Raw genomic sequence first — 22,312 nt, 5'->3', positions numbered from 1 at the left:
ATTTTTTTGGCAATATGAATAATCCTAAGTAGAAATAAAAACATCTTGATGGATTTGAACCGGTATAGTGACTTTTGGACACAATCATCAGAGCACCGAAACAGAAGTTCATTTTAATACATAAACCATAAGTTAGTGGTATAATTATACCAGCTTTTTATGATTATATGTCACAATCACATTCATCTTCTCTTGCATTATTCCTATAGAATCTCTTCAAAACTTTCTTCAGATTCCATCAGAAAATTCAAGTAGGTAATGGAAAAGGTCACCATTGAAAGATATAAGCGCGCTTTAGGAGGATAGTTGTATATGTCAAAAAACAAGGGTGCTTCTGTCCTGTAAATGTTGGAGCCAATTATCTTTTTTATTACAAGCCTGGTATAGATATATTTACCGAATTACAAAATTGGTGCTTGGAATCATTATCTTCTACTATATATGCATTTTCACCCATGTTACTCTATAATTTATAGATGGGTTTACATCTTTTGTGTGTTAATACAGGTTGCTCAACTGAGGCAGCGTTTTTTCCATTCAATTGCTCCAGGAGGGCTTGCTGGGGATAGACAGGGTATTGTCCCTGCCTCAGGATTTTCCTTCAGTACACATCAGATATGGAACGTTATAAAAGAAAATAGGGATCTTGACCTTCCTGCTCATAAGGTTACATTCTGTTCCTCCCTGTTTTGATAAGAAATTATTGGATTTCTTAGGCAACTATTATTATTATTATTATTGTAATATTCTTTTTTTGTATTGCTTTATTCCTTTTTATTTTTACATAACCAGGTCATGGTTGCCACTGTTCGTTGTGAAGAAATCGCAAATGAGAAGCTCAGTTGCTTGAACACCAATGAGGTATTTTATGCATCAATCTTCCATTCTGGTGTTACTTTTGGTCTACCAGAAATCATTTGTTGGGCAAAGCTTAGTTGTTGATTTGATGTAGGGTTGGTTAGAACTGGTGGAAGCGGTTCAAGGTGGTCCCGTATCAGGTTTTGGGAAAAAGCTAAGCTCAATCTTAGAAACCTATATTTCAGAGTAAGTTTTCGTCCCTATTATATAAAATTAAATTAATATCTTCCTGAACAAGGAAAGTTTTCATTGCTGACCTCTCTAATCTGAAGGCATTTTTAAAATTGAAGAACTATCAATAAAATGTACGAACCATTAATCTATTATTATATGACTGCATCATTCAAATAAGATGGATTATTCATTATTCAAAAGGCTTAGAATCTTTTTAGTGAAAGCAACCGGTGAACCTTTTTTTCCGTTTATAGAAATATATATGACAATTATATTGTGACATCTTTCAGAAGTTAAAAAGACCCTTCAAAATATATAGCTGTAGAATTGGTTACAAATTGATTGTTATTGTCTCCTTATATTAAAACGACCCTAAACTGATACCATTTATAAAAAAAAATTCAGCATGACCTCTATTAAAAAGAGGCCTACAACAAACTGCTTCATAAAAAAAATGCAATAGCCTTTCTTGCCCTTTCAAGACTTATCCAAGCAGTCCCAACATACAATACAAAAAAAATACATTCCCCAATACTATCACATCAACAACCTGCTCGAGTTGGCCCATCATCGTCATCCCATTCAACTTAAGCATTTACATAGTCTCAATTTACATCCAAAAAAATAGTCAAGTACCTTAGTTATGTTACATGGCCATGATAAAATAAATTAATACTCTTTTCCATAATTTGAAACTTTACAAAAATTTAACCAAAACACAAAATGTATCAAAATAGATCTTTAGTTCTCTTCATGCTTGAGAGGGTTTAGCATCCACTATTTTCTTTCCCGGCCCTGAAAAATGTTAAATAATGGGGTGAGCATAAAGCTTAGTTGGTAGTGCCTAAGATGTACTTCTTGTGATCCCGTAAACCCAAATAATGAATAGGACAATAGGGAGAGGGGTCATGCTAAACCGGGAAAAATACAATGTAAATCTGCAAATTCAAAACAAATGAATGTCGTTCCATGAATGCAATGCCATGCATGTTACTCCCCGTTTTCAGAAAACTTCCATCACTTCACAAACTGTTAATATAACCCGCCCTTTGGTGACTCCGCAACGACACGAGAGAAGGATTGGCTACTGTCCTGACCTTTGGTACCTTCGCAGAGTCATTTGGGGTCCAGATAGCTCAACCACGCTAGGGCAATCTCCCTAGTTCTCTCTAGGCTATATTAACACACCGGCCCTTTGGTAACTCCGCGACAAACGGGTTTTCTCAAAACCGTTTCATCAAATTTTCTCCAAAAATTCCCTTTTTCATTCTTATCAAATCATTGTACCCATTTTCATGCCCATGCTATAAGTGCCGATCACATGTCTTTTTAATACCATGAAAATGAAGAGAATTATTATCACATAATTAACATACTTCCACATAAAATTTTCAATAAATTATTAAGCATCACAGGCATGGAAAAATTAACATATTAAGCATACTTTACAATAATTCTAAGAAAATTTTCATAAACTTCTATGTATCATTTTTAGTAATTTTGTCAACACAATAACATAAAGAAATTACAATAATTCTAAGAAAATTTCCATAAGATTCCAGATATCATTTTTAGTAATTTTATTAACACAATATAAAGAAATTAATAATGAAACATGCTTTTTATACAAATCAACAATTACACATATAGTCATGAACTTTACGCCCACAAGAAAATCATTCTAGAAGTAATTAATTTCAATTAAGCATGTTAGCATCAAATAACAAGAATTAAATCACAAAGGAACAAGAAAATACAAATTAAAGACCCCTACTTTGAAAAAAAAATTTCCTCACTAGATCATCATAACCTCAAGCTCCAAGACCTCCTCTGTAGACTCTCGGACCTCTCTGCAACTCTCGGCTCCTCTCCGTCTCTCTCTCAACTCACTCTGTATCCTCAATCTCGGCCCTCTCTCAATCTTCTCTAATTTTTCTCTTCTTTGTTCTCTTACCAAAGTCTTAAACACTAAATATATAGGCAGGGCACTAATTTCACACAAAATCTGCTAACAACCCACGTGCATAAAGCATAACACCACAAACTTTACTCCAAATATCAATCAGTGGATCCCACCACATTATTACCTTATCTTTACATTTGTTTAAGTTCAAATCTCCATCTGACATAACTTAAAAACACCCTAATTCAGCCCACGTGAAGACAATAAAGGCCAAAAGCTTTTTGGGTGCAAAATCATATTGGTGGGACCCGCAAAAAAAAAAATTACATATCTCGATACAACAAAACAAAACTTCGTAAACATCATTTCATGTGAGCCCCATCATCACCATCACCAATTTCAACTTTCTTTTTCTTTCTACTTCGACTGGCCTTATGTTCACCGCATGATGCCTTTCATATATATATATATATGTATACACAAATGCAAAAAGATTAAACCAACACAAGTTTAATTCTTCTAAATTGCAATATTATATCCGAATATCCAATTAGTAAGTCCCCAATCCAAATTTAAATAACATCACTAAAATTCATAAAATAAATTAAATTAAAATCCTAAAATTTCGAGTCATCACATATATTTATTTATTTTTGTTTGTTTACATGTTACTTTTGTCATAGTTATTATTATTTTTTCACTTATCCTATTGTCTTATTAATAAATAATCATCTCAGTTATGCTCCAAAACTTCATGCAATGCTTGCTTAATTTGCAAATTGAATACCTGACATTATTCTAAATGTTAGGGGTTCTTAATCTGGTAACTTTGACGTCTTTAAGTCCCACTGAACAGGCATGTGTTCTAGGAGGCATGACTTATGGTAGAAAAGAATAAAAGAAGAGAATTTATGTGGCCAATCCCATTTGATTTGGACCAAGGCAAAATTGATGATCATTAATGGTTCTGTGCTTCTCAAGAACTTATTCTCGTATTGGTTCTGCCTTTTAGGGGTGGAAAGCTCAAGTGAAAGTGAAAATTAAGACCTATTGTACTTGTTTCAGTTTTTGTCCTTTTGAACTTTTCTGAAATCAAAATTGGAGATGTTGATTTTTTTGCTCTAATCCTCTTGTTGGTTATTTTTTGAGATAATGTTCCTTTACTAAATTGATTTGGACCCTTTGATCTTGCTTGTTTACTCTACGTATTCTTTTCTATAGATATGAACTGGAGGCCATGTACTTTAATGAAGGCGTGAGAAATGCAAAACAACGAGAATTGGAGTCGAAAATGTTACAGGTGACATTTTTTTAGTCATTTTCGTAGTACGTTTTTTAGGTCATTAATAGATTCCTTATTAAGTTGTGGCAGTGGCATGGAATGCTTTGTTGCGGGAACTGGTTTGGAGAAAATATATTAATGTATTTTTTATTTGGTGTGTTTGTTTCTCAGGCTGTCTAACCTATTGGAAATATAATCATCTAAAAGTTAAACACTAATGAATTTGAATAATGATTATATGATGATCGCTTTCTTAAGCTACCTAAGATGCAAATTTTCTTTCCAAAATTTTTTTTTAAGTGAATGGGGCCTATAATATTTAGCTATAATCATTGGTGCTAACTGTAAGCACCAGCTTACTTTTAGAAGCAAGCATTTTTGCTTTCACATCGTTCAGATTTTGGAACTTACTACCAGATATTTCCTATGCTGCTTAGTTTAGTAGCTAACACCAAGGAGCTCCATCAAGGCAAAGGTCATCTTACAATTTCTCTAAGAAATTCGAACTACACCATATCTTTAGATATCCAACACAATAATTGAGATTAATTGGATCAACCAACAATGGTTTGCGATATAGTTTTTTCTGCACATTTGTGGTTAACATTACAGACTTGATAAATTTCCAGGCAGATGATATCTGTTGCAAACAAACTGAAAAAACTGCATGTTAATTCACGTGCAGTGCAGCAATTTCAGTATATATAATTTTGATAATCTGGTCATATAGATTGTTTCTTGTTTGGTTGCATTTATTTTATTTTGTGTGTGTGTGTGTGTTTTTTTTTTTTTTTTTGGGTTGAGGGGGATAATTTTTAAGGATCTCTGCTAAATATTTTTGGCATTATGAGATGTAGAGAAGCGAATGGTGCTGGGGTGGCTATCCTTATTTTATAGTAGTTTACGATGTTATAATAGTGAATACATATCTTTGTTTAATGCATTTGTGAGATAATAATGTGAGTGATATTTACTATGATGAATTGGTAATGTGCAATGAAGGCCACTCATTGTACTGGTGAGGAAGACTAGTATGCTTCACATTGGGACCACCTTAAACCAATATATCTTTGTCATATGCTCATTTTTTTATGTATCGTGCAGATAGTGCATCCCGCTTACATTACCATGTTGGGACATTTACGTTCTGGAATGCTCGAAAGTTTTAAGACAGAACTTGAACAATCATTGCACAGAGGAGAAGGGTTTGCTGCTTCAGTTCGTATGTGTACTCAGTCTTGTATGCACGAGTTCCACCAGGGATGTCAAGGTAGTCTAATATATATAAAATAGTGGATAATCACACATGCAATTATCTTGGGACTTTATATTGGTTGATTTGGTTTTGCTTCTACCTTGTTGCAACAGGGTTTTTGCTCTTGCATTCTACACTGCTTTCATATAAATTATAAGCTACTTTTGTGTGTAACTATTCTAAGGTAACGCAATTAACCTTTGCTTCGTGCAAATTTACTTAATTAATAACCACAAATACAGAAGAAATATATATATATATATATATATAAAAGAATTGTATACAAACTTGAATGAGATGAATCAATCATTCACAACTCTAGTATTTATAAATTAAAAAGAGCACATGCTCATATTATAAGAAATGAAATAAAATAAAATCTAAATCAAATCATAGCATATTCTATGGCATATTCTATAGAATAATCAAATCTCTACTAATATGGTAAGTCATTTCATAAATCATGGCTATCATATATGCTAACACTCCCCCTCAAGTTATGCGTGGTTATCTGAAATGCCCAACTTGGATAATGCACTCTCTCAAACACAATCTTACTGACGCCCTTTGTAAGAATGTCTGCATGTTGCTAAAAGCGTGTGACAAATGGAGTACAAATTTGACCAAAGATGATCTTTTTTTGAATGAAGTGACGGTCCACCTCTATATGCTTAGTCCTATCATGCTGAACATGATTTGCTGCTATGCAAATGGCAGACTTATCACAGTAAAGTGAGAATGGAAGTGACACTAGAAGGCACACATCTGTTATCAAGGTTTTCAGCCATAACAACTCACAACACGTCTTTCATCAAGGTTTTCAGCCATAACAACTCACAACATGTCTGTCATCAAGGTTTTCAGCCATAACAACTCACATACTCCAAGAGCCATAGCCCTATACTCTGCCTCTGCATTAGATCGAGAGACAACATACTGCTTGTTACTGCGCCAAGTAACCAAGTTGCCACCAATAATGGTACAATAGCCCGAAGTTGACCTCCTATCTAAAACTGATCCTGCATAATCAACATCTGTCCAAGCCTCAACATATAAGTGACTATGATTGGCAAACAAAATACCATGGCCCGGACACCATTTTAAGTAACGAAGGATCCGAATAGCTACATCAAGGTGAAGGGTGCAGGGAGAGTGCATGAATTAATTCACGACGCTCATAATATAAGTAATGTCAGGTCGAGTGATGGATAAATAGATGAACTTCCCTACAAGTCGTCGATACTACCAACATCCGACAATAACTCCCCCTCAAAATCAGCCAACTGATGATTCTACTCAATCGGAGTATTAGCAGGACGAGTGCCAAGCTGACTAGAAATAGAAAACAAGTCAAGAACCCACTTGCGCTGAGAGATGGAAATACTAGCCTTGGAATGAGCCAACTCAATACCCAAGAAGTACCGAAGGGGACCAAGATCCTTAATCTCAAACTGACGGCCAAGATAGCTCTTAACCTTAGTAATTCCTGCAGTATCATCTCCGGTAAGAACAATATCATCGACATACACAATGAGGGCAATTGTCTTATCACCTAAATGATGTAAGGACAAGGTGTGATTAGCTGCGCTCTAATAGAAACCAAACTTGAGCATGGCAGTGCCAAAGTGATCAGACCAAGCTTGAGGAGACTACTTAAGGCCATACAGGGAACGATGAAGATGATAGACTATTCTAGAACGAGTAGGAGAACAAAAGCCTGGAGGGGGAACCATATACACCTCTTCCTACAAATCACCATTGAGAAAGGCATTCTTAACATCTAACTGTAATAGAGGCCAAGATCGAATCGTAGCAACTAAAAATAATACACGAATGGTATTCATCTTGGTAACAGGGGAAAAAGTATCCTGATAATCTATGCCATAAGTCTGAGCATAACCCTTGGCAACCAACTGTCCTTGTAACGAGCAATTGACCTATCTAGATATTATGCTTAACTGCAAACACCCAACGGTAACCCACAACCTTTCGTCTAATACAAAGCGGAACCATGTCCCAAGTATGATTTTTCTTAAGTGCTTGTAGTTTTTCTGTCATAGCATCATACTATTAAGATTATGCTAATGCATCTGCAACACTAGAAGGAAGAGGAACCGAGGCAACAGAAACAAGAAAACTTTGATAGAAGGGTGAGAGAACACAATAAAAAACAAAATTATAAATAGGGAAAGTACAAGAACGTTTACCTTTCCAAAGAGTAATGGGGCGATCATCAAGCAAAGCAATAACTTGAGAAGGCGGAGCTGGTGCCAAAGGTATAAGGCAATTGATTATGGGAGTAGAAGTTTATACATATTGTCTCCGACTATACACCTGTGGAAAAGGAATAATTCCCCCTGCTAGAGGAGTATAACGAAAAGGAATAATAGAAAACGAAATAGGCAAAGGTACAGGAGTTGAAGATGGAAGAAGGTGATCATCAATTTTATTCAATAGGAACCATTCACTTTGAGAACCAACTGAATCACTATAGTATGGTGTATGCTCAAAGAAAGAAACATCTATGGATATAAACCGCCGACTACTGGGAGGATGGTAACTCCTATAACCTTTTTGAGAGTAAGAATAGCCAAAAAAACACACACTTCAAAGCCTTGGGGTCAAGCTTTGTAAAAGTTTGCCCCAACTACTAAATAAAGCACACACACCCGAAGACTTGCGGAGGAATAAAAAAAAAGAAAGAAAAGAAGATAAGATTGAGAGTGGGGCTACAAAATTAGGAACCCTAGAAGGAGTTCTATTAATGATGTAGACAGCTTTAAGAACTGCATCTTTCCAAAATAACTGGGGAACATTCATGCCAATGCAGATTGCTCTGGCTAAGTCAAGGATGTGGCGATTCTTTCTCTCAGAATGGCCATTATGTTGAAGGATTTAACATTAGACATCTGATGCTCAGTCCCAAATTCTGTACATAACCGCTATACCTCCCTATAAGTGTACGCCGCACCTAGGTTAGATTTGAATTTTTTAATGGTACGACCATATTGAGTTTGAACCATTGTCATAAATTTTTTAAAAATGGTGTACACCTCATTTTTAGTTTTTATAAAATAAACCCATGTAACATGACTATGATCGTTAATTAGCAATACAAAATATCGAAATCTAAGGCTAGCAGTGTGATACCCCTCGATTCCAAGACATGGGTTGATCAGGCCCAAGCCCAAACATGAGGAAAATATCAAATAATTAAAGTATTTAACAAGCATTGAGTACAAAAAGAATAAGAATAAATAAATAAATAGAATGAAAACTAAAATAAATCCTTAAGTTAAATAATAATTAAGCCTCCAAAATAAATATCCAAATCCTCGAATATCATTACAACTTGGGAATCCATCGAATGAACCCCTAATAATGCCTTAACTGAAACTGAAATAAAATCCAAAACTAAAACATGCAGAAGAGTCCTACATAGAATCGAAAGAGTGAATAACTATCTATGCTCGGCACAATCAAGCGTTAAGACTGGAACTGTCGACCACCTGAAAAATAATAATTCACTAGACTATAGGGTTGTCTCAACCTGAATAGTAGGCAACATACAAAACGCACATATAATGGGCATGAGTACTTAGACCTACCAGGGCACACAACTACACTATACCTAACTACACATCCCTGACAATATACACGCCCTTACCATAGATCTTGAGACTCAAGCTCATATCATGTCTCATAACTATATATATATATATATATATAATCCATCCTAAAACATAAAATAAAATATCTGGTATGCCATCCAACTGAATAAGTTGACCTGACATGAATATATGTAGGATTTAACATTTTAGTTAATCTACTCCATTATATATGAATAAGTAGGATTTAACGTTTTTAGTTAATCCGTCCCTAATATGCCACCATCCCATACTGGTGCATAAAATGCATACAATCTATAAATGATGCAATAGAATAAGTAATGCATCAAATAAATCCAGAAATAAGACATGATAAAAATCATATAGCTAATCTTGCATATAAGTAAGCAAAGATAACAATTCTAAGTAGCATGCATTTAATTTACACAATAAGAAAGTAACATGCATCTCAAATAGATTGCTTAAACCTCCATAGCATAATTAAACTATTTAACTTCAAGTATTTGATTTAAAATAGTTTAATATCATCCACATCCACTAATTAACTTTTAAGTTAATTAAATCCCATAATTAGCATATTTAGGTATATTATGCAACCAGTAATTTATTAGGCTAATTTTAGACACACTGAGTTATTAAAATAACCCCAAACACAACCTAAGTGAAAAATCCAAAAATTCCTACACTGGGCAAATTGGTCGACATGTTTTTCCCTAGATGTTGATGGGAAAACGCAAATGTTAACGGGTTTATGTAAACCGGTGGACAAAAAACATAGATGTTGACTGGTTTATGTAAACCGGTCGATGAAAAGTGTGCAGACGTCGATCGATTCATGAAAACTGGTCGACGTAAAAACTGGGTTGTTCATCTTCTCCGGCTCCGGTGACTCCGTCCTCTTCCGCTAAGGGTACTAAGGATACTGTTTTTAGTCAGAACAACCCTAAACATTATTTAAACCTCTTACGCATAATTTTAAAAAATAATATTCAAGAATCATACAAGAAATTCCAAAACCCAACAGTTTATATAAACACAAAATACATGCTGTAATTTATCAAATTTAGCATAGAAAATAGTTTATTAATTTTAATTAATTAGCTTGGAGTTATCCTAGGCATGTATAGAACACAAGTCGAAGGGAAGGGGATAGAAGCAAAACTTGTCTCTAAGATTTTGGATTGAAATCTCTCTTTTTCTTCTTAGTTCTCCGGTAACTCTTGGCTGATTTTAACTCCTCTGTTGCCCTTGGTTCAACCTGTGAACAACAGCTTTGCTTCCTCTCCTTGGTTCAGCCTTGGTTTTGGCCAATCCTTTCTTTCCTCCTCTCTCTATTCTCTCACAACTCTCTGCCTCCTTATTATGTGAATGGGGTTTTAATGAAACCCTTTGGCAGACATATAGTTATATATATATATACTGCATGAACTAACCCTAATCCTTCCTATAATCCAATTATGCTAACTTAAGGAAAAAGAAAAGAAAAATAAAATAAACATAAATACCTATAAATATATCTACTACGTGACATATAAGTATATATACAATTACTTATAATTATATATATACATAAATTGATAAAAATTATAATAAAATATAATCTCCTTATATACATATATACCCATATATATATATGCATAACTTTCCATTGGTAATATCCGTACCCATTAAGCCTCGTATTCAAGTAGTCCATGTGACTCAATTTGATAGTCCATTCCTATTATCCAAAACCATTAAAATAAAATAGAACAAAATAAAAACAACCATTTAAATCATTTAATTCGTAACCAAAAATTACAAGTAAGCACCTAACATTCAACCAATTTAACACTCATCATTTAGCACACAAAAATCTATTAAACAATTCATTTCAAATAAAAACTTAAGCAATTAAATTAATTAAATAATTAGCCATATAAACAATTAATCAAATAAATTGAAATTAAAACAATTAAATAAATACAGAGACAATCCTTTTAAAATTAGGGGTATTACAAGAAGTAACTGGGCAAGGACCCCACACATCTGAATGAACACGATCAAAAGGTGTTAAAATAGATTTATTACTACTGGTAGGATAATTGGAACAAACATGTTTAGCTAGGCGATACGCTCACAGGATAAATCTGAAACTGTCATGTTACAAAATAAGGAAGGAAACAAATATTTTAAATAACCGAAAGAAATATGTCTTAAACGCATGTGCCAACACATAAGTTGAGCTTTATTAGATGAAACAGAGTTAGATAATGAAACTAAAAGTGCTTGAGGTGATAATGGAACATCCAACAGGTATAGGCCATCCACTTCACGCCCACTGCTAATCGTCCGTTTCTATACCAGATCCGAAAAAGTAAAGTGAGTGGGAAAAAACGTTGCACTACAATTTAATTGTTTAGTAATGCTACTATCAGAAATAACATTTGTAGTCAACTATGGAACATGAAGTTCATTTAACAAAGTTAAAGAAAGAGTAACTGATATGTGACCTTTCCCAGCACAGGAAGATGGAGAGCCATTTGCAAGGCATACCTTACAATGGCCAGAGCAGATACTATAAGATTGGAAGAATAAAGATATATCAGTCATGCTGTCTGAAGCACCAGAATCAATGATCCATGGTATCGAGGATGCAGATACACTATGTGTAAACACAATAGTACCTGAGTGGGCATAAGTGGAGGTTGGCTAAGATGATGCCTCCATTTCATTTGAATAATTATTTGAATTTGTCCAAATTAGCTTGAGTCAAGCTAAATATGACAAACGATGTAGAGGCAGAGTTGTCAGGAGTTGACAACGAGACTGGTTGTGTAACAGAATGTGCAGGGGAACGAGACTGTTGTTTCTGTTATAGTGGGTATCCATGTAGTGCATAACAACGAGATTTTATGTGACTAATTTTTCAACAATGGTCACATCTCCCACGTTGTCGTCCCAGAGAAGAACCGGTGGTAGAACTCTGAACTAACTGGGATGGTGCAGTTCCTGAAAGGTTAGGAACCCAAAATGCAATAGCAGAATGATTAACAGAAGCAACACCTAATGGATGACTTTGACGGCTCTTATCTGACAACACATGGGAATGCGCATCCTCAATAGTAGGGAATGAAGATAAGCCCAATAAATGAACACGAGTGTAATCAAACTCGTTCTTCAACCCTGCAAGTAACTGAAACACTAGATTCTCCTCCATAATCCCTACATATAAAACTGCATCATCTGGATCCTTTTAAGAGTGGAAGGAATCATAATATAACATCTCCTCCTAAATAGCACGAAGCTTGGCGATGTAACCTAAAATTATCAAGTCACCTTGAAAAATCCTGGTGATGTCTCGCCCCAACTGAAAAATTCGTGCATTATTCTGCCTCTAAGAATAAGTGTGTTGAGCTAAATCCCAGATCTACTTAGCAGTCTTCATAAACATATAGCCAATGGCTATGTTTGGCTGCATCAAATTGATTAGCCAATACATAACCATAGCGTTATCTGCAAACCAATGAGGATATGCCTTCTCTGACTCAAATGGCTCTTTCTTAGAACCAATAATATAGTCAATCTTGCCTTTGCCACCAATAAACATCTTGGCAGACTGTGCCCAAATCAAATAGTTGGAGCCATCCAACTTCACTGTGGTGATTTGAAGTCCTGGATTTTCTGATGAGTTGGTAGAAAAAATAGCATCACCATCCACAAAAATTGAGCCAAGTAAATTAACAGTCGAGGACCCTAAATCTACTATAATCTAACATACGACAATAAATAACTCCAAAAACACCACAAATTCTGTTAATAAATCAAAGGGTCTCCTCAGACCATAACAATAACAATGTCTCCTCGGACCATTCCCGAAAAGTGCAAATACAGACTTTTTTTAAGGAGCGCTGCCCGCTTACATATTGACGGACAACTTCCTTCTTAATATCTAGAACCTCTCTATAGACTCAAAATTTTTTACCCAAGCCCTCTCTAGGTGTTGGAGACCAATGATCCTAATTTATCTAACCCTAGAAGAGTAAAAAATAAATTGTAAAACTTAAAAATACATGTTTTCGATCACAAAATAGGAATACAGAAAAACATGTGTGGGCAACATCACACAAAGTCACAAACAACCTAAGACGACTGTTGCACAAGTATCAAGGTGTGATACCCCTCGGATCTTAGACACGGGTTGATCAGGCCAAAGCTCAAACTCAAGGGAATATCAAATAATTAATATTTTAAAACGAACATAGAATATAAAAAGATTTAAGAATTTAAATAATGAAGCTGAAAGAAATACTAAATATAAAATCCTTCAAAATTACAGATTTATAAAATCCGACTCTTCAAAACTTCCAAGAGTATAACTCGGGAATCCATCTAGTGGACCCCTAAATCAAATCCAAACTAAACATAGAAGAACTGGAAATAAAACCAAAACTAAAACATATAATGAAATCCTACGTCGTCGGTAGAGTGAATGATAGTCTCTACTTAGCATGATCAAGCCTAAGACTGGAACCATCCGATACCTGAAAAATATAAGAGTAGGTCAGGCCCACGAACAAGTTTTAATCTAACTGCAATCCATACAGTGACCCGATACGCATATACACACTAGATAACTCACAATATCTATTTAGTCCATAAATATGTATATATATATATCCACATTAAGGGACATTCAGTAGAATACATAGGAGTCTCAACCTGAATAGAAGGCAACATACAAAATCGCACCTAAAGGTAGGCATGAGTACCCAGACCTAACAAGGTACACCTCAACCTATCATAGCCAGCTACGCATCCACTGCATATACACATCCTAACCAATGAGTCTGAGACTCAAGCTCATCTCGTGGTATCACAAATATAAAATTAAAGTCCGTCCAAAACCAAAGTATGTCATTCAATTGTTCATTGATCTGACATATAATTTATAATCCAGCTAGTCACTCAACTTATTCAGTTGATATAACTTAACTACAAACAACCAATCCAGGAAGTCATTCAACTTAGTCAGTTGATCTGACTTAAATATAATTAGGATTCAATATTTTATAATCCATTCCTTTATTCCAATAGGTTAGGTCTTAGTGTTTTGAGCTAAACCATCCCCAGTATGCCACCATCCCATACCGGTGCATACAATCCTCAACATCCATGTAAATTACAAAACATAAATAATAGTTCAGCAATTTACAGTCCAAAACCATAATCCAGATAATTGCAGAATAGTGTTTAATATTTTAGCAATTAAAATCTAAGCGTTAATCCATGTAATTGCAGAAAATGGTTTAATATTTCAACAATTAATATCCAGAGCATTGCATAGATCAAATCTAATAAATAAATGACCCTATCATGCATTCAAAATAAGATTTTTAATCATTAACAGCATAAAAAGTGGTTTAATTTTATACTATTTGTCCCATTAACTTAGAGATAAAACTTATTCAATTAGAGGTCTTAATAACACCCAAAATTAAATACTTAATCCCCCTGTGAAGTCCTAAAACCAATCGAAACAGTTCAGACGCTGAAACAGTATCAAACAGTGCGTCAAAAAAATTCTAGAAAGTGAAAAATTGAGAGAGCCTGCTCCATAAACTTGGGAGCAGGCTCCCTAATGCATGGAGCCAGCTCCACACCTCTTGGAGCTAACTCTAAGGGTGTGGGAGCTAGCTCCCACTTCCATGGAGCCGGTTCTCTCCCTCTCTGAGAGCCTCTAGTCCAGTTTTGCTCCGTTTCAGCCCATTTGCTCCGTCTCCGGCCATTCCAACTCCTCTATTCCTCTTTAATATTGAACCTAAGAGTCTTATTTATACCCAGTAGCATCCCAATGGTTTGTTTACAATAGTTGGAATTAATTTCAGTGATTAAAACTACTACCGATTTAACATGCTTAAAGAACAAATTGAAACCCAGACTTGCAAGAACTGTAACAGAATTGATTCAATGCATACAGATCATTAATATAACGTATAATAAATATGTAAGTTCCAGTTAATGATCAATTAAACCCTAGAGACTATCTAGGTGCACAGAACACAGGCCAATGGGAGAGAAAAAGAAAAGAACTTGCCTATGTGGTTTTGGAATCAAAACCTTATCGTCGTTTTCGTAAACTTTTTGACGACGTTCGTTTACCATCAACTCAACATCCTACTGCTCAGCCTTCCCTTCTCTTAGGTTCAACCCTTAATCCACAGCCGAAACCTTCACCAAAGTTGCTCTGTTTTCCTCACAACCTATCTCTGTTTCTATCTATTTCTCTAATACATGAATAGGGTTTTTCCAACCCTAGCAGACGTACTGTTCTATATATATGTGCTAAAACAAAACCCCAGTCCATGTATAATTAGAGGCAAAACCCTAATTAAATCCTAGTCGGCCCATAGAACAAAACCTAAGTTATAATCTATGTCGGCTACATATACGTGACTTCTAAAAGAAAACCCTAAGTAATTAACGTATTACAAAAAAAAAAAAAAAAAAAAACTCATTTAACTTATTTACATAATTAAATAATTATAATAAACCACTTAATGACAAATAAAAAAACAAATAATCAACTAAATTAAATAACTCAAATAATTCAAATAAGTTAAATAATTTAAATAATAACAAGTAATTCAATTTAAGTCAAAGAAGTCAAATAATAACAATTAATTCTAATAATAAGCACAAATAAACAATTAAACCAATATTAATGCACTTAAATAATTTAATAAAATACCAGGACTATCTTTTTAAAATTAGGAGTATTACACAAGGTTGCTAAAAGGTGTGAAAAGATGTTAACTCTGATACCAAGAAAAATATAAAAAGAAGAAAAAAGTTAAGAATTGTGTAAAGGCTTGAATGAGATGAGTCACTCATTCAAAACTCTAGTATTTATAGATAAAAAAAGAGCACATGCTCATATTACAATAAAGAAAATAAAGTAAAATCTAAATCAAATCATGGCATATTCTATTGCTTATTCTATAGCATAAATCTCTACTAATATGGTAAGTCATCCCATAAATCATGGCTATCTTATTTGCTAACAAATACTTAGCATTATAATCATTTGGGCCCTTCATAACTAAATTCCCCCTACTCCAACCCTCTTAAACAAAGAAAGGAGGGGAGGGAAGGGGGAGAGGAGGGAAGGGGGTAAGAGGCTCTTATCTTTAAATTTGGTGCGAAATGTATAAAATGTTAAGGTTCCTATAGAATGTTATCATTGGAATTTTGCTTAGCCCATCCAGAAGAGTTATGAAGCTTTAACAAGCTAAGTAGCTCCAATACATTATAAGGAGAGCTGTGCTCATATTAAAGATCATATAAGATGCAAAAATCTATTGTTGTCTTCTATATGTAGCTCACACGTTTAAGCATTGATGGATTCTTTTTTCTAGTAAATCTGATGGATTCCCAGTTAAAGGAAATGAAATAGTAATGCACAAATGAATTATGGAATTTGTATCAATATTACTGAATCACACTTTCTCTATTATTCGTGTAACATGCAGCTCCAAGCTTCTTATTTTTCAAAAATGTTATTGTTATTTTAATATTCCATTCTTAAAATCCAAGCTGCCCAAACCTATAATACTCTATGGTTGATACCTTTGAATTGACTAATGTTATACCCCTAGATTCTAGAGCCATGTGTGATCAAGTCCAAGCACAGATTCGAGGGATAACAAACAATTAATATGTAAAAAAGCACAGAATACAGAATGAATTAAAGAAATAACTAATATGTTGAAAAGAATTCTAAAATATAATCCTCAAAATTTATAAATTAATATAAATTCCAAACTTTCCAATATCTGTACAACTCGGGAATCCATCTAGTGGACCCCTATCCAAATCCCTAACTGAAAAGGAACCAACTGAAATAAAAATACAAAGCTAAACATGGAAAGCAGTCCTACATAGTCGGAGGAGTGAGTATCTGTATCTGCTTGGCACAATCAAGCTTTAAGCCTGGAACTTGCGAATACTTGAAAAATAAGAGTGGGTCAGGCCCACATACAAGTTCTATCCAACTACAATCCATACAAAAACCCGATACACAGATACATCCTAGATAGCTCAAAATAACTAAAGTAGTCCATATATATATAAATACACACTATAGGACGCTCACTAAACTATAGTGTAGTCTTAGATTGAATAGAAGGTAACATGCAAATCGCACGTAACGTGGTCATGTATACCTAGACCTACCAGGGAGCAGCAACTAGGTCCACTGATCCATCCAATGTGATATACGCACTCTAACCATGATCCTGAGACGCAAGCTCATATCACGGAACCATAAAGATATATATATAAAATTCCATTCAAGTTATGTCATTCAAATGTTTATTGACTTAACATATATATAAGTAGGACTTAACTTTTATAGTTAATCCATCTTATTACAATATAGGTAAGATTTAGTGTTTTGAACTAATTCATCCCTAGAGTAGGTAGGTCTTAGCGTTTTGAACTAAGTCGTCCCTAATATGCCACCGTCCCATACGCATATACACATATATAAGTAGGACTTAACTTTTATAGTTAATCCAATTTATTCTAGAATAGGTTGGACTTAGTGTTTTGAACTAATCTCTCCTTAGTATGCCACCGTCTCATACCGGTGAATACACACACAACGAATCCAATAATTGACAACACAGTACAAGTAGTTCATCAATTATAATCCAAAACAATATAATGATAATCAAAATCGTTATTGAACACATTATAGTGAAATTCTTTAACGTAAATTTCATAACAATCCATAAATCCAACAATTGATGCAATCTAAACAGTTAAAACATCAATTAACTCCATATAAGCATACTAAAGTTTCAGTTAGTCAATGATGCTTATTTCAGTGCTTAAACATGATTAAAACTATTTAATTATACATACATAGATTGTTAGAATTATAGTAAGCAATTAAATCCTCCAAACAGTCCATAGATTGATATCGTTTATAACAAATTAAATATCAATGTAATCCAATCCAAGCCTAGTTAATTACCAGTATTCCATTACCCTTATAACACTGTTGAAACATGATTAAATATTATTAAATCATATGTAAAAGATTCGTTAAGTTTCAGTAAACAAACAACTTAACAAACAGTACTCAACATGTAGGCTTTTCTTTATCTTCATGTTGCTTCATTCTTTAATAGACTAATGTGATAATACTTCATAAAATTTTCATAGGTCCATCATAGTTAATTACATCCTTCAGTGCAATTTAAACGGATTAAAAATACTCCGGACAGCCCAAATAGCCCCCTAAACAGCTGAATATGCGTTTCTGGGAGAGAGTAAGATCTCACCAGTTAAGAGCCTACTCCATTCACTTGGGAGCCGCTCCCTACCCTTGGGAGCTGGCTCTGTGGAGCTGGGAGCCAGCTCCACACTCCTTGGAGTCAGCTCCATTAATAAGGGAGCTGTCTCCCTCCTTTTGGGAGCCTGCTCTCTCACTCCCTGAAGCCGTAAACCTTTTCTGCTTCGTCTTCCTTACCTACAGCGATACCTAGGGCCTCTATCATGTTTTAAATACTTGTTCTAGTGTTCATTTAACATCCTAGATTATTTATACGATATCCACATGCATCAACGATCTCAATTAAACAAGGCTTAAAATCAAATACTGCAGGAAACAGCTAAAAGTTTAAAAATTCTCCAATCAGTTTAATTCAACAAAGCTAATTATAGTTTAAACATGCATCACAGATATGTTTTAGCATTAATTAAACCCCTGGAGTTTACCTAGGCATGCACAGAACACAGGTTTAAGGAAAAGAGTTAGAATAGAGACTTGCTTTTAGGTTTTTGTTCAAAACCTTAACCCTCCGTCTCTGAGTTTTCCAACCACCTTCTAAACTGCTGTTCCACACCTCCGTTGCTCTTGGTTCAACCCAGAATCCATCCCATCCTCCTTAAACCTCTCTGTTTATCTCTCAAATTCTCTCTCTGCTCTTTCTCTCTGCCTCCTCAGTTACGGGAAAAAGGGTTCTAAAACCCTTGCAGACCCATAACTTATATATATATAGGCCTCAATGAAAACCTAATTCTAATTCCCCACTAATTATAAGTCGGCTAAAATAAATCCCGTGATTTCATAAATAAACTAAATCCTGTGATTTTATAAATAAAACAAAACCCTAAATTACAACTAACATATAAAAACTAATGACACGAATTTAAATATTAAACATTTAATCACCGCAAACATATAGTTAAAAAAAATGCCACACAAACATATAATAATTCAATTAGCAAAATAAAACAATTTAAACATATAAAGAAATTCCACTTAAGCATATAATAAAATTAAACATATAATTAAATTAGACAATTAAACAATTAGGCAAATAATCAAATCAACAAACAAAAATGCAATAAAACATTAATTAAAATGCCGAGACTATCATTTTAAAATTAGGGATATTACATTCTTCCCCCCTAATGAAAGGAATTCCGTCCTCAGAATTCGCTCTTACCTTCTTCCATTATTTTAGGAATTTGTGAGTGAATGACATCCTCCCGTTCCTAAGTAAACTCAGCTGCATTGTGATGACTCTACTAAACATGTACTAAAGGGATAACCTTATTACGAAGGATTTGATCCCGACAGTCGACAATATGACACGGTGGCTCCAAATATGTTGCATCCGGCTAGAACTCAATCTCCCCAACATCGATATGTTGATACCAATCCTCATCTCGCAGAAATTTTCGCAACATGGAAACATGGAACACATTGTGTATGCAATCCAAATTATCTAAAAGTGCCAACCGATAAGCTACAGTACCAACTTGATCCGTAATCATGAATGGATCGACAAAACGCGGTGACAACTTCCCTTTCGTCCCAAAGTGCAGTACTCCTTTCAAAGGAGATACCTTGAGTAAAACTTGATCCCCAATCTGAAACTCCAATGCACGAGTATGACGATCTGCGTAATTCTTCTGCCGACTCTGGCCAGTACGCATGTGATCCCTAATAAGAGCAATCTTTTCAGAAGTATCCTTAATGAACTCAGGACCCAAAAATCTGCTCTCGCCAACCTCCATCCAATAAGCAGGCGATCGACACAGTCAGCCGTATAATGCCTCAAATGGTACCATACCAATAGTCTTCTAGAAACTATTATTATATGCAAACTCTACAAGTGGCAAATAATTCCCCCAGTGGCCCTTTAAACCAAGAACACATGAACGAAGCATATCTTCCATGATCTAATTAACCCTTTCAGTCTGTCCATCAGTCTGAGGATGATAAGCAATACTAAGATGTAACTTTATACCCAAAGCCTGCTGAAAACTCTTCCAAAATCCTGACACAAAGCTCGAATCCCTGTCCGATATAATAGACAACGGAATGCGATGCAACTTCACAATCTCTGTAATGTAAAGTCTCACTAACTGCTCTGAAGTAAAGTCAGTGCAAATAGGCAAGAAATGAGCTGATTTAGTCAACCTATCCACGATGACCCAAATGGAATTGTGATCCTTATAGGAATTAGGCAATCCCTCCACGAAATCCATAGAAATGCTCTCTCATTTCCACTCTGGTATAGGTAGTGGCTGTAGAGGTCTTGGCGGCTGCTGATGATCAATCTTAACCATCTGACAAGTATCACTCTGAGAGACCAAAATAGCAATATCCTTCTTCATACCTGCCCACCAAAACTGCTGCTTCATATCCTGATACATCTTGTTGCCTCTTGAATGAACATAAAACTTAGAGTGGTGAGTCTCAGTCATCACATCCTTTTTAAAATCATCAGCAGAAGGTACCACCTACCGTCTCTGGTACCTCAAACCTCCATCAGTTCCAACATAGTAAAATGGGACCTCCCCATAAGTTATCTCTACAATTTTATCAATGCACTGCTGATCCGTGAGTTACACCTTCAAAACTTTGTGAATAATAGAAGGTGTAACTGCTTTGCAAGCCATGAAAGCAACCGAAAACTCATCTACCGTCTTTAAAGCGTTCCACTCAGTGGTGAATAGAGCAGGAAGACTAGCAGCGGGTCGGCGACTGAGTGCATCTGCCACTACATTCGCTTTCCCTGGATGATATTGTATAGAGAAATGACAGTCTTTCATAAACTTTAACCATCGACGCTGTCTTATATGCAGCTCCTGCTGAGTGAACATATACTACAGACTCTTGTGATCACTAAATAATTTGAAGGATTCTCCCAGTAGATAATGCCTCCAAATGCGTAAAGCAACGACCACAGCTGCCAACTCCCAATTCATGTGTTGGATAATTAAGCTCATGAGGCTTAAGCTTTCAAGATTTATATGAAATCAGTGGTTTTTCTTACATCAAAATAGATTTAAGACCTTGCAAAAAAGCATCTGTATAGACAAGATACTCAATCCCACTCTGTAGAGTAGACAGAACCGGTATAGAAGTTAACTTATGCTTTAGCTCATCAAAAGCTTCCTGACAGTGTTCATCCTATATGAACAGTACGCCCTTTTTAGTCAGGTGAGTGAGTGGTCCTACTATCTATGAGAACTACTGGATGAACCTACGATAATATCCTAGGTAGCAACCCTAAAATCTCTTGAAATACATCTAGAAATTCCTATACAATTGGTATGCTATCCAATGTTACAGTAATCTCCTCCTTCATTTCCTCCTCCATATAGAATAAAGAAGTGCCAGTAACCCCGTTAGTACGTGGCATAGTGACGACATACCTATCCTGTTCGGGTATGGTGAAACACAATAGACCTATCAAAACAATTAACTTGGGTATAGTAGTGTAATAACCAATCCATCCCAAGTATCCTCTCATAAGTGTCCATGTCCAGGACCAATAGTTTGGCTAGAAATCTAAGTCTACCAATATCTAGTGTCTCAGGCCCATCACTCTCATGTAAAATGGTAGTAACGCCTAAAGGTGTAGATATACCCTGAGGTCTATTGCATACTTGTGTCACCACTAAACTATATCACCAACATTTAGAATACTCCGTAGAGCAAAACACGTAAGGTAAGCAAAATACTCTGAAAGCTACTCACTCGTGTTATCTTGGGAATTCCTCCTTCGAAATCAAACCTACCATATCAATTTACACAAGTTCTTTTATAAACTCTTTGGTAATCGTCCTGTCTCAACACAACATACTTACAAGCAAATACTTGTTTGCCTGTCCAGGAACTAATCACTCCACTGTGATAATCATTAATT

At 35.1% G+C, this 22,312-nt stretch overlaps 1 protein-coding gene and 1 long non-coding RNA gene across 2 annotated transcripts in view; one reads left to right on the top strand and one right to left on the bottom strand.

Moving 5' to 3' along the window:
* LOC132285155 (protein ROOT HAIR DEFECTIVE 3 homolog 2-like) overlaps positions 1–22,312 on the top strand; it is a 52,542-nt gene that overhangs the window by 6,239 nt on the left and 23,991 nt on the right. The window contains exons 10-14 of the mRNA XM_059787325.1: positions 508–666; positions 793–861; positions 953–1,044; positions 4,157–4,235; positions 5,322–5,487. Of these exons, the coding sequence (XP_059643308.1) occupies positions 508–666; positions 793–861; positions 953–1,044; positions 4,157–4,235; positions 5,322–5,487 (565 nt within the window). The remainder of the gene's footprint in view (positions 1–507; positions 667–792; positions 862–952; positions 1,045–4,156; positions 4,236–5,321; positions 5,488–22,312) is intronic.
* LOC132285156 (uncharacterized) lies at positions 1,592–3,340 on the bottom strand. The gene is made up of 2 exons (XR_009472450.1): positions 2,807–3,340; positions 1,592–1,827 (listed from the first exon to the last, which is right to left on the bottom strand). It is a non-coding gene; the product is annotated as an uncharacterized LOC132285156 (long non-coding RNA).

The sequence above is a fragment of the Cornus florida genome, unplaced genomic scaffold, assembly GCF_030987335.1.
Source record: "Cornus florida cultivar Cherokee Brave unplaced genomic scaffold, ASM3098733v1 CherokeeBrave_3.0.0_Hap2_Chr11, whole genome shotgun sequence".
In the NCBI taxonomy this organism is placed as follows: Eukaryota; Viridiplantae; Streptophyta; class Magnoliopsida; order Cornales; family Cornaceae; genus Cornus; species Cornus florida.
This window is presented reverse-complemented; position numbering and strand designations above follow the sequence as displayed.